This window comes from Scyliorhinus canicula, chromosome 15, assembly GCF_902713615.1.
Source record: "Scyliorhinus canicula chromosome 15, sScyCan1.1, whole genome shotgun sequence".
Classification (NCBI taxonomy): Eukaryota; Metazoa; Chordata; class Chondrichthyes; order Carcharhiniformes; family Scyliorhinidae; genus Scyliorhinus; species Scyliorhinus canicula.
Genome location: NC_052160.1, coordinates 13,420,545 through 13,432,956, shown reverse-complemented (window position 1 = coordinate 13,432,956; position 12,412 = coordinate 13,420,545). Strand labels below are relative to the sequence as shown.

At 38.7% G+C, this 12,412-nt stretch overlaps 1 protein-coding gene across 1 annotated transcript in view; it reads right to left on the bottom strand.

The window, feature by feature from the left end:
- Positions 1-3,452: 3,452 nt before the first annotated feature.
- usp7 (ubiquitin specific peptidase 7 (herpes virus-associated)) overlaps positions 3,453-12,412 on the bottom strand; it is an 84,123-nt gene continuing 75,163 nt past the window's right edge. Inside the window, 8 exon segments of the mRNA XM_038820353.1 lie at positions 3,453-3,532; positions 3,535-3,558; positions 7,735-7,825; positions 8,043-8,114; positions 8,288-8,407; positions 8,503-8,602; positions 9,456-9,556; positions 10,901-10,978. Of these exon segments, the coding sequence (XP_038676281.1) occupies positions 3,453-3,532; positions 3,535-3,558; positions 7,735-7,825; positions 8,043-8,114; positions 8,288-8,407; positions 8,503-8,602; positions 9,456-9,556; positions 10,901-10,978 (666 nt within the window).

Genomic DNA, 12,412 nt, shown 5'->3' with positions numbered 1-12,412 from the left:
AACCACTTTTGAAAACCAATTAAAAACCATCTTTATCACCAAGTTTTTAAATTGCCCTTCTCTAATTTTCCTCATCATGGCCGACTGTTCTATACTCAACGGGAAATACATTTCAAGTTCAAGGTAAATACACTTTACTGCTGAGTTCCCCCTTTAGGTGACAGCTCCCCAAGTCCCCCATCTCACACATACACACACTTGAGCAACTGTGTGTCCAAACAGAATATTCAAACAGCTGTCTAGGTCCTCTGCTAAGAACAGCTGAAACATTCCAGTTTCCATCAAATGTGAACTGGTGCAATTTATCATGTACAATGCACAGCCACTTTCATAATCCAATTTAAACACACTTTGTACTACATTAAATAAAAAAATCCTGTTCCAGAATTTTCTTTCAGCTTGATTGAATTATATATGCAAGATGAAGAACCCTTTAATGAAAGTTGTCTGCCATCAGCCCAAACATTTCAATACTTAAGTCTTCTCTCTGGCGGCCTTTATTATAATGCCTTCTGCCAACTTGGTCTTTAAACCTGCCTGATTTAAGTGACCATCTAAGCATTGCAAAGTTCCATAGATGGGTTAGTAACCCCCGCTTGTTTGGGGGCAATAAGCAAACAGGAGTAAACACTAACGTAAATTAACTACAACTTTCCTTCCGGAATAACATGCAAGTTGCTCAAGAAAGTTCTTTTCATCCCTGCTCTGCCCCAGGGTTAGGGTTACCGATCTCTCAGGGAGAGAAGACAATAAAATAGAACCATGGTCATTTTTCAGGAGTCTGAAATACGGTTCACATCTTCTGATGATAGGCAACAAAATTGTAAATAACACGCAGTAGCTAATGAGATAGAGTAAGAAACTTCAAAAATCATTGCTGAGGCCAACCATAGGAGTCACTGAAATGCTGAAGCCGAGGGGGGTTTGGTCAGTTAATCCAAAAAATAAATCAATGGCAGGCAAATTATAAGTTTCGGCCAGAGAAAGCTTCAGGAAATCTTAACTAGATAACAAAATGGTGTAAGGTTTCTTTGAGGATGATGATAACACGTGCCACTGACTAAATAGGTAGACAAAGCGTACTCCAACATCATGACAACCACAATAAAGCACAACACATTTCAGTCTGTAGTGTTTCCGATAAAATGGCAAGTCTTCATTGCATTTGGTGTGCATGCAAGGGAGAAATCTGTCAAGTTATCCAATTTTATTCACCCAGTGTGAAAGGCCATCTGATCTGCTGCAGTATTCATTGTCAAATTTTGAGACACCATCTTTCTATAATGTGTTTACATCCTTAATTTTTCACTTGACATTTGAGAACAGCTGAGATCAATACAAATTTGTTTCGAATGGCACACGATACATAAAACTGTGACAGTTAAAACACTACATAAATGGGCACATCCCAAATCAGGAAAGTATTGCTTTGCCAGCTATCTTCTATGGTTGACCTCAGCAATGATTTTTGAAGTTGCTTACTCTAGCCCATAGGCTACTGTGTGCTATTTGCAAACCTAACATTTGGACACACAGTAAGAATAAAACACTTGTACCTCTAGAGTTAATAAGTAAACCGCAAGTTGAAAGGCACAAAATGCCAGTCCACAATTAGCAACTCTCAAGATTGAGCACCAATCTAAAAACAAAAAGCAAACAGTACTGCCAAGATCTTACAACCTCAACAACATTTAAATTGGTTGTTTGAAAAACAAGTGTACATGGAGAACTGTGCAAGAAAACGTGCGTTATAAAACAGTTGAAGTCAATCAGTAGAATTACCATGCATGAGGAGTTTGGCAAGTAGTAACAAGTAGCAAAACAGTTGAAGCATTGCTAGATATCAACATCCATGACACCATGCCATTACTAAAATAATCTAAGAAATAAAATGCTGCTTGAGCCCATGTTTTGGTCTAAATCTACTTTTATAATATTCAGCATTACAGAAAAATCTGCAAACCTATCCGAACATATTTTTCCAGGTTGAAACACTCAACCAAAACAAATCTAGCCAAGCAAAACATTACTACTTTGTGGGTACACAAAGCAAATAAATACAACTGAATTTTTATAGAAAATTTTATTCAACATACAACATTTTCCAGCAAAAAGGCAATATACAGGAAAAGATTTCATACACTGCTACGTGAATTAAAAAGATAAGAGGGAAAGAGAAATTAAAAGTTGTGAATTGCAGATTCTATTTTACTGCACTCAACTAGACACGCTGCTGCAATTAGCTTAAAAAAACCAGTCAGAAATAAAACTACACGCAATGAATATCAACATCAGTGACTCTACCTGCAGACTCCTCCATGGGAATTTATTCCTTCGAGTGTTAAAATTGTACATGTTCATCATTAAATATACAATTTTTTTTGTATTTTTAAAAATTTTTACAAAGTCAACAGCTTACTACTTACGTTATTGAGCATGCCCTCTGTGCTAAAGGCTGTGTTTGTCATGTTATAATTTTTCACATCTCACCATGACAAAATGGAACACATTCAGATTTTTCAACTTTGCCCTTTCCAGCCACCATCGTGTTTTTAAAACGGTTTCCCACAGGCAGCACAGTAAACCCCACCTACTCCAGCCAGTTACCATTAGCAAGTACTAACGGCCATAGCATCAAAATATAACAAGCATAGCCAGACCTACAAACTCGCACCAGGCAGGATACAATGAGTACTGATTTATTATTATTGCCAAGGTGTTCTACAAAGAGTATGGGATGAACAAAAACCCAGATCATGTTTAAAAAGAAACAAATCAAAGACCACATTCAGCTGGGAGAAAAAAAAAATGCATCTCCTTAATATTAAGTGCCAACAACGTGCAAGATGTAGTACAGACACCATTTATTAATGCTGTGAAAGTTGGTGGTGTTTACAAATCCACAAAAATTCTGAATTCATCCAAACTACCTAAATAAAGAAAAACTATCCAAATGACTGTAAACATGAAGATGCTAGCTGCTGAAGTGTTTTGAGAAGTTTCACAACACCTATAATTAGCAGCCAGCGAGAGATGTGAATCCTATGCCATCTGCTGTGGGTTATTCTAAAGGCATGGAACCATTTAGCAAATGACTAGCTGTTTCCTTACTACTCAGCTCCTTCACTATGCTGCCACATTCCGGCCACATGTTTTCATCTTTAAAACAAGCAAGAATTCACATCCAACTGCATTGCTCTTTTGAGTAGGTAAAACCATATCGTCTTTCCATCTGGAAAATAGGCAGTCAATAGATAGAGAAGCCAAACTGAACAGCCTCAACAAAATAAAATTAGCATCAGCAGCAAACCCTGTCGCTGAAGACCTCTGACAAGGTGCACGTATACCAAAGTTCTTTTTACTGCTGTTGAATGGGTGCACACACTGTCTTTTTAATTTTTTTTAATTTTTTTTTTTTAAGACACACAATCCTGACTTGTCAGGTATTGGTGTCAGTTGTGAATTTTGATCGCCTTTTCCAGGTATGCATAACGGCTTCTCTTTGGAGCTTTATTGAAGTGATCAAGCCCAACCATGGCCTTGGCTGGGACATATTACCTAGGAACAGAAAGAGGAAATGTTATAAATATCCCATTATATACACAAGTTATATTTAGAAGCTCAACTGCACATCAAGAATGAAAAGCAATTTAAGTGACAATATTCACAACATTTGTAGTCTCCATTGATTGCATCACTTGCTAACCTAATTAGGGTCTCCAACTTTTGAATTACTAGAACCATTGGTTACAGAGCCCCATGCAAATTAAACATGGCCGCTGGAGAGCTTCACACAAGGCTGGCATAGCAATTTATCAATTTGCAGATTCTGCTTCTAGTATTTGATAGAAACATTTGCAAAACCTCATGACTCTCAGATTCCAGTCATGGACAATAGCATGCTTTTAAAAGAAAAAAGACATTTGCTTCATTCCACCTATTCTCAAGTAACTCAGTTGTACATTTCTCTTAGATTCCAGCAGTTCAACAATGGATGTCGAAAACATATATCTCTAAATTTGAGCAAAGCTGCCAAAATAATGCTAGCATTTCCTGGCATGGTGCATCCAGTGGACATTGGCTTTAAATCCATTTATTTTAACCGAGTATTTGCAGAACACTGCACACAGCTATGTGCAAGCGCTTCTGCCGATTTCAATCCATTTATTTTAACCGAGTATTTGCAGAACACTGCACACAGCTATGTGCAAGCGCTTCTGCCGATTTCAAGGCAAACAAACGTGCAATGAACCATTGAAAACAATTGGTCTCATCTAAGTCAGCAATTTATGGTTCTCAGGCTAAGTTAAGCAAACCTGGCTTGAATTCCAACGGTGCTGGCGTGAAAAGACAACAGAAATATAATCTGGACAAATTACCCCGTCATAGCAGAGAGATATCCAGAGGACTCAGGACAACTACATTTTGCAAAGATCAGTTTTAATTTCACACTGCCACAACCTGGTGGCTATGAAAATGCCGTTTTTGTAGCTTTTTTTGTGATGAATGATTGCAGATTCTTGTCCCACATTGTAAGCGAATAATGCCCCAACCAGTAGCTAGCTAAAACTTCAGTAATGCACCCGTACAAAAATGGGGTTCCCCAAATTGTGATTGTGCCAACCTTCATCTAAACTGTTGGGACTCAGCGAAGTGTGAATTACCTGCATGGAGACAGCGTGCATTGTGTTTATCAAAACAAAAAATTCATCTTCATGAGGTTCCCCCACTAAAATTGTAAAGTCGCCATAGTCCCAAATGACCATAGGCTTCTTTATCCCTTGTGAGGGAGGGGGTGAGCTGACTGGTGGGGATTTAACCAGAGGGTCACCACATCTCAGGTGAGGGGTCAGGTTGAGAAGGCGGAGCTTTCATGAATAAGAGGGGGTTCCCTCTGAGCCACGTTTCAAAGCTCAACAAATGTATTTTTCCACGGATGCGGTCAGACCTGCTGTGATTGTTCAGCATTTTCTGATTTTGTTTCAGATTCTAGCATCCGCAGTAACTTGTTTTTATAAATGTATTTTTCTCACATTTTCTCATAACCACCTGACACAATGGATCGTTCTCATGGCTCTTTTCTGTAATACCTCCAGAATTTCAATTCACCTTATTGACCCATTAATTGAACAACATTCAAGTTGTGGTCTGGTCAGAATGATTTCTCGTTGAAGTGTGGCCTCTATTTTGAACACTTCATTGGTTTAGTTGCTGCTGCCTCAGTGATTGAACTTGTTAAACACGTTATCTATTAATATCCCATAGATCTTCGTTCCTCTATTCATTCACAGAGTACAATAATGCTTCCTGTTTTACTTCATTTGCAGTAATGTTTCAAATCTAACTTCTAACATCTCTCTCTGCCAGCACTTTCCATTATAAATTCTTATGGTCACATTTGTAATATTAAATGCTCATGAAATATTATCCCACATGGGTAGTGTTGCAGCACCTGAGCATTTAAGACAGTACTGCAGAGGAAGCCCATCCTATATTCCACCCACCACCAATAGTCTTAAACTTTCTACGGCCATTGATCAAATTAATGTGGTGGGATAACACCCTGCGACTTACTGAACCCTCATGTGGCCACATCTTACAGGAATTGCCCTGCCAAGACTACCGGGGTGGTACTGTGGCACTCAGTACCAGATGACATTTGGTCTAACCACTGGCACTTCCTCCTCCTCTTGAGCACCTTGCTTTGTTCCACCCCTTTTTCAAAATCCTGCATCCCCACTGCATTTTTCAAGTACAATAAAAAAACTCACCAAAATATCTACTGCTTTGTCCCCTCGGCTTTTGCAACAAAGTTAGATCTTTGGTGATTTCAACTTCCACCCCAACGCATCGCGTGCGGAGTTCACTGCCCTGTTATCCTCCTCTAAATCTTGTATCTCCACATAAATGCCCAGTCTATATTCATGGTTGTCCCCTTGACCACGCTATCTCTCAAGATCTTGTTTGACCCATCCATCAAGTAGGAATATGGCTATTTCTGATCCCTGCCTTGCAGTGCTCCCCATCCACATCTCCCTGCCACACCCCAACCCTACCATCTTCTGTACCAGGCCTTTGGGGGGGGGGGGGGGGGGACACTTTTCCCCAATCCAATTACACTTTACAAATACCCTTATCACTTTACAATTTACACATTTCATCTTGATTTCCTCCTTTAAGACACTCCTTTAAAACTACCTCTGATCAAGCTTTTGCTCATTGGATGCAATATCTCAAATGCACTGGTGTCATGTTTTGTTTATAATGCTACTATGAAGCGCCTTGGGGTGCTAACTTAAAGGATCTAAATAAAAGTCGGCAGGTTTGGCAACATCTGTGGAAAGAGAAACATTGAGTTCGTAGGACTTCAGAGCTCTTAAGTCATACAGACACAAAATGTTCACGGTTTCCCTCTCCACAGATGATCCCAGACTTGGGTTTTTCCAGCATTTTTGGTTTTTATTTACAATTTCCAGCATCCACAGTACTTTGCTTTAATACTAAATAATATTGTTGTTTTATAAAGATACTGCACAAGTGTTTTCAGACAAACTTTGACACCAAACTAAGTTGGTCCACCTCAAAAGGAGCCGAGGCAGACACTTGGGGGTGGAAAGTAATTGACTGAACCAACAGCACTGAATTTGATTCATTATTTACACAGACATCAGAAAAGGAAAGACAGATGATGTGGAGCAATGATGTTTGTTATAAATGGGGTAACTTGGTTTCTGAGTAAATAAACACAGCCAGACCATCTGATCTTGAACTAGCCAATCTCAGCAATGACGAGCCAAGTTACCAACCAATTGCAATATGGTGAAGATTACTGGCTGTACCATGCTTCATCTTTCTGATTCCCTTAACAATTCAACTCATCTTTACCCTGCAATCACATCCAGAACAGGGAGGAAAGGCAAAGAAAGACTATCTTTTTTGGCTTGAACTCTAATTTCTTTTTTTTTTACAATCACGAAGGATGTTTTGGGCAAGCTGTCTCCCTTGTCACCCTTTCCTAACCCTTCCAATTTCTGTAAAAAAAAAAGACCTTAAAAATGATAAGGCACTATATACTGCACAGCACTACATAGTTTGTACAGGAAATAGGTCATTTATATTTCAAACATATTACAAGAAAACTGGCTTTACATGAAAAGTTCTAATGTCCTGGCATAGGTGTTGATGGCAATACCCGAAATTTGGGATTGGATTTGTCACAGATACTTTAGTTACAAAACCTCTTCTAAAATTGTTGCAGTTTATCACGTTGTGAAAGTTTCAGGCCAAATGAATAAAAGCAATACGTTGTTAAAACCTCACATCAGCTCCATAACAGTGACCAAGCTCGGGATCACTTGTCAGGCCCAGAATGGCACTACATTATGGAATTTTCTGTTAATTTAAAAAGACATATCTCTCATGCAAACACTCGGGTCACATGTTCACATGTACAGATGCAATTTGAACGATCTTCAGTCTCACAAGAGCTTACCCGTTAACTGTAGAGAATCTGGAACTGGCCAGTCTTCTGAAAAAAAAGTCACGTATATAAAACTCCCACAAAAAGTTAACCCTCACTGCTGTCTAGATTTCTTTTCTTTAATATATAAAGCAGTTTTATCTCCATTGTCAAAAAAAACACAGGAATCAATTCATTAGCGCCGGTTACATGATTGAAACCGACTCCTGGTTCAGTGGTGAGAAAACAAATTTACAAATATTTTTGCGACTTACTGGGCTGAGGCTCAAAATCCTTCAGGTTGATTTCATATTCATCTTCATTTATGTATTGGTGCCGACCCATCATCACAATCGCAAATTTGAACTTTAAAAGAGAAATAAATTTTATTAAAGGATTCCAAACAAGAGGAGAGAACACTCACGGGATGACGGCAAGAACCAGCTCTTGCAGTTACTGCTCTTGTTCAATATTAGGTTTCTCAGTCTTAGCAGCCAACAACAATGGGTATTCACTGCTTTCTCAGCTTGGTCAAATAACATCAAAATACCCACAAAGCGATGAAAAGATTAGCTGCTTTTACCTTTTCAAATTCCTTCTCTTGAACTTCCAGCATGGCCTGAATTCGCTTCATAATTTCCCTGAAGGGCTCGCTCTAAAATGTTTGGAGAACACATGAACTCTGATCAAGTTCGGGGAAAAAAAAACTTACTCAAACTGTTCTTGCGCAATTTTTCCACACTAAAGTGTTGCATTAGGTGACAGCTAGACAAGTCGAATGCTCACTAATCAAATGTTCTGCAAAGAGCACAGAACTGGGCACCTTACCTGGCATATCCGCAACAAGAATGGAATTCCAAAAGTGCCAAAAACTTCTTTGTGAAAATGTGCCACTGGGATCAGTAACTCATTCTCTTTGTCCAGATCAATTTGATCTAGCGGGACCTCCTAAAAATATTCAAATAAATGAGTAAATTAACTGGAAACTGTTTTTAAAAATAGTTATGGCCACAGAATAGTTTGACAACAAACACACAACATACCTCTATCCTAAATGTACGGCTTGTTGCTGGAGATAAACATTCTAACAGCTCATCTTCTTGATGGACGCCAATTATTTTGTAGCTTACAATTTCCAGTAGCCTGAAAGCAAACATACGTTCACACCTCAACACATTCAAGTTGCTTAAATTTAATCCACTGTTCAGGATCCAAAGGTGACTGCTCAGAGATGCAAAATCCCAAGATGAATGGCCTCCCAGTTGATTGGACATCTGGCAGCCCAGTCCCAATCGCACACTTTAAGGTACTGTTTTCAGAAACTGGCCGAAATGTCACGCAGTGCATTGCCACTTATGAAACCAACTTGAACTTGGTGGGAATTTAAACTACTATAAAACGACAAAATTTACTTCCATTCTTCACTACCAAAGATTTACACTTATTTTGTAGCCAAGCATTACCTTCCTCAGTCAATGACTGTAAAAATTAAATGCTTTATCTAATTATTATTATTAAAGGTGCCACTACTCAGCTAACTTGCACCTAATTTGCCTAAACAAAATAGCTGTGTTGAGACAAGAGTTCGAGAAAGTAATTACTTAATACTAAAAATGTGTGAGCAGTACATAGAAGTAGAAGAAAAATAAAAGCAGACTAATCGTTGGCTCAAAAAAGAATTTTGGTGGATCCGTACACAATATACTTTGAGTTTTTGCTGACACGATTAAACAGATGACCAATGTCAAAACAGTTGAATTTGGATCAAAAATAGAAAATACATGGACAATCTCTGTAGGTCGGACAACATCTGTGGAGCGAGACAGCAGCTAACTTTGAGTCTGGATGACTCTTTGTCACAGCTCAAGTTGAATTTGGATGCCTTCCAAGGCCACAGACTACAACCCATCGCCCAGTGCAACTCATTGCCCACCGCCTGAATTAACAAGAGTTATCACAACAAAGCACGTTCGGGTGGAATAACACACGTGCTTACCTTAGTTTACTGGAACCCTTCTCTGACAATTCCACAGCTTTCTTACATTCTTCCAGCAAGTCACGCACACAGCCATGCTTATCTGGATATAGTGTTATCTCCTATAACACAATAAATAGTTCAATTTGTATTTTGTTGAATGATGTACTTACAATTTCATCCCAGTAATATCTTGCAACAAAATTTTCTGGCTAACCAGTGTAAAATGTTTTGAGCTAGTTTCCTCGTAAATTAATCAGATGTCCATCACTTCATTACTAAGTGAAAATTAAATCGGTGGCTGGTACTTAAAATTTGGGTCTAAACTTCAGTTACAACTACAGATTTTCTGAGTTTATAAGTTTGAAAAGTAATTAAAAAGCAAGTAACCATATATAGTCATGGATCCACATTTCTAAGTATGACCCCTGTGGAAATGAGGTGTCCCACTCCCTGTGTACTTCGATGTCCTGTGCTGCTTGTGGGATCAGCACGAGTTAAAACAACTTTCTGGTGAACATGGGATGCATTGTGTATGTGGGCCTAAGGCGCTGATGGAATGTATGAAGCGCACTCATTCATGTCTTTGATGTTTTGGGAGAAGTTGATGTGGCCACTTGTGTTTATTGTAAATGGTTTGCAAGGGCAGTATAGCTAGAGAACTGGAGTTGTTCAGGTAACCATGGCAACAAGATGAGATCGAGGACAGTTAAGCACATTTTTCTCTCCAAGTTGTTACTCTGATGTCATTTGTATGCATCATGGAGACACTGATTTAGAGACCGGAGAAATCAACGGTAGAATTAGTATAAAGTTGAGTGAGCCATCTGTATTTTGTACTCCTAATGGAAATTGACCCAATTTTGCATTATTCTAACTGATACGCATACACTCTGGTGTCTCAAGTAATGAGAAGCGAAGCGAATAAGACAGCAGTCCAATTGTGAATTACTAGCAAAAACAATGATTTGAGTATTTTCAATATTTAATTCAACCCCATGAGGATTCTTCCCCTCGTCAACTTTGGAAGCCTGATTATAACTATATTTGATCTTGTGTAACTTTATATTCTTGAATAAAGACAGCCAAGATCTTATTCAAATTTAATGTACTGTATGAATCTGGTCCGGTGTACCTGCATACAGCCATATGTAGGTGTACATTTTCAAAGAAATGTACTTGCCGGGGGGAGAGGAGAGAAGCGGCTTGTCAAGTGCTACCTGTTGATTGTGCACTCGCTGGTGCATGTCTTGCTGGATACCTCTATATGAATGTGTTGGCAGATAAAGAATGGCATTCATGTAACATTGCAAGAAGGAAAAATGGGTTTTATCCTCAGCTGAAAGCAAAAGATTTTAATTTAGATCCTGTTCTACAATTTAATTTGTTTAACTAATATATCCACTTTAGAAATTGTGAAGTGCCTAGTTGTTAAATCTTAATGCAGCATTAAAATTGATGTTTACCTCTTCCCTATAACTGCTGTTGAGCCATATACACTTGAAACTCCGTCTGTTTTCGAAGTCTGTGATCTTCATTTTCAGCTATATAAACAAATTAATGGAAAGCAAGATTTGTTGCATTGTCTTTGTCGTGTAAAATGTGGGAGTGACATTTCAAAACAAATTTAAATACAAAGAATGTACAGCACAAGAACAGGCCATTCAGCATAACCAATCCATGGCAGCCTTAATGCTACACAAGCTTTTTTTCTTTCTTTCAGGAGGTGTGCCAGGCAAGGATGGCAGATTTCCTTCCTGAAAAGGAGTGAGCCACATGGGTTTTCACAACAATTGATAGCTGCCATAGTCACCATTACTGAGACCAGCTTTATATTTCATACTTTGTGAATTGAATTAAAAATTCCACTAGCTGCCAAGATGGGATTCAAACCCATTTTGTCCAAAGCATCCCAGAGCATTAGCCTGGACCTCTGGAGTACTAGACCAGAGACATTATGCCATCACCACCCTCCGAGAAAACCCTTTCTTCCCTGTTGCCTCATATGCTTATCCAGCCTCACTGGAAATACATGTGCTATTCGCCAAAACCACGGTGCAATTTTGGCTGAAATAAACACACACCCTTTAAAATCTTTAACGTTTACAAATACAAGCCAGTCACACACATTACACACAGACTGTGTACATTCTCTCGGCCACAGAAAAATACTTTTTACTGTACTTCGGTACATGTGACAATAAATCAAATCAATCATTACATCTATTTTCCATAATAATGCTGAGGCTAGGCTGTTGAACTTAATTTATTTAGCCTTTTCCAAATAAAGGTTAGGTGGATTGGCCATGCTAAATTGCCTTAAGTGTCCAAAAAAAAGGTTGGAGTTACTGGCATCGGGTGGAGGCGTGGGCTTTCCAAAGGCCAGTGCAGGCTCGATGGGCCAAATGGCCTCCTTCTACACTGTAAATTCTATGATTCTATGAAATAAAGACTTGCAAATTAAAAAGATTGCAAGAAAATAAGGTAGATCTTTAAACCCTTCAAATTTTCGATTAATTTCCCACCCTCCCCAAAGCGATAACATGAACCTCAAATTGAACTAGCTATACTCCATCAAATCCATGACATACTAACTCCATCTTTTCTGAGGTGGTCCAGGGAGTTTATTTTCAGAAGAGGTGACAATTTTGTAAGATTCTTATAAGACTTCTTGCTTTCAAGTTCCAGGTTAGCTAAAGTTGCACCTACAATAAAAATGCTGAGCAAGCTTCAAACATTTAGACGGCAGTGCAGCAATTTTTCGAGACTGATGGGGTCAGGTTCCTTTTAGAAATTCCTTAAACTTTTGAATTGACGTAAAAGTAAATCTGCCATTTTGATCCAAGTTGTCCATCACACTTGTGACTACACGTTTGTTAAGTGTACACCGATTCCCAATATCTGCCCTAAATCAAATTCAAATAAACCTCCACAATGATTCACAACGACAAGCAGAAGGCCAAATTTCCACTAAGATC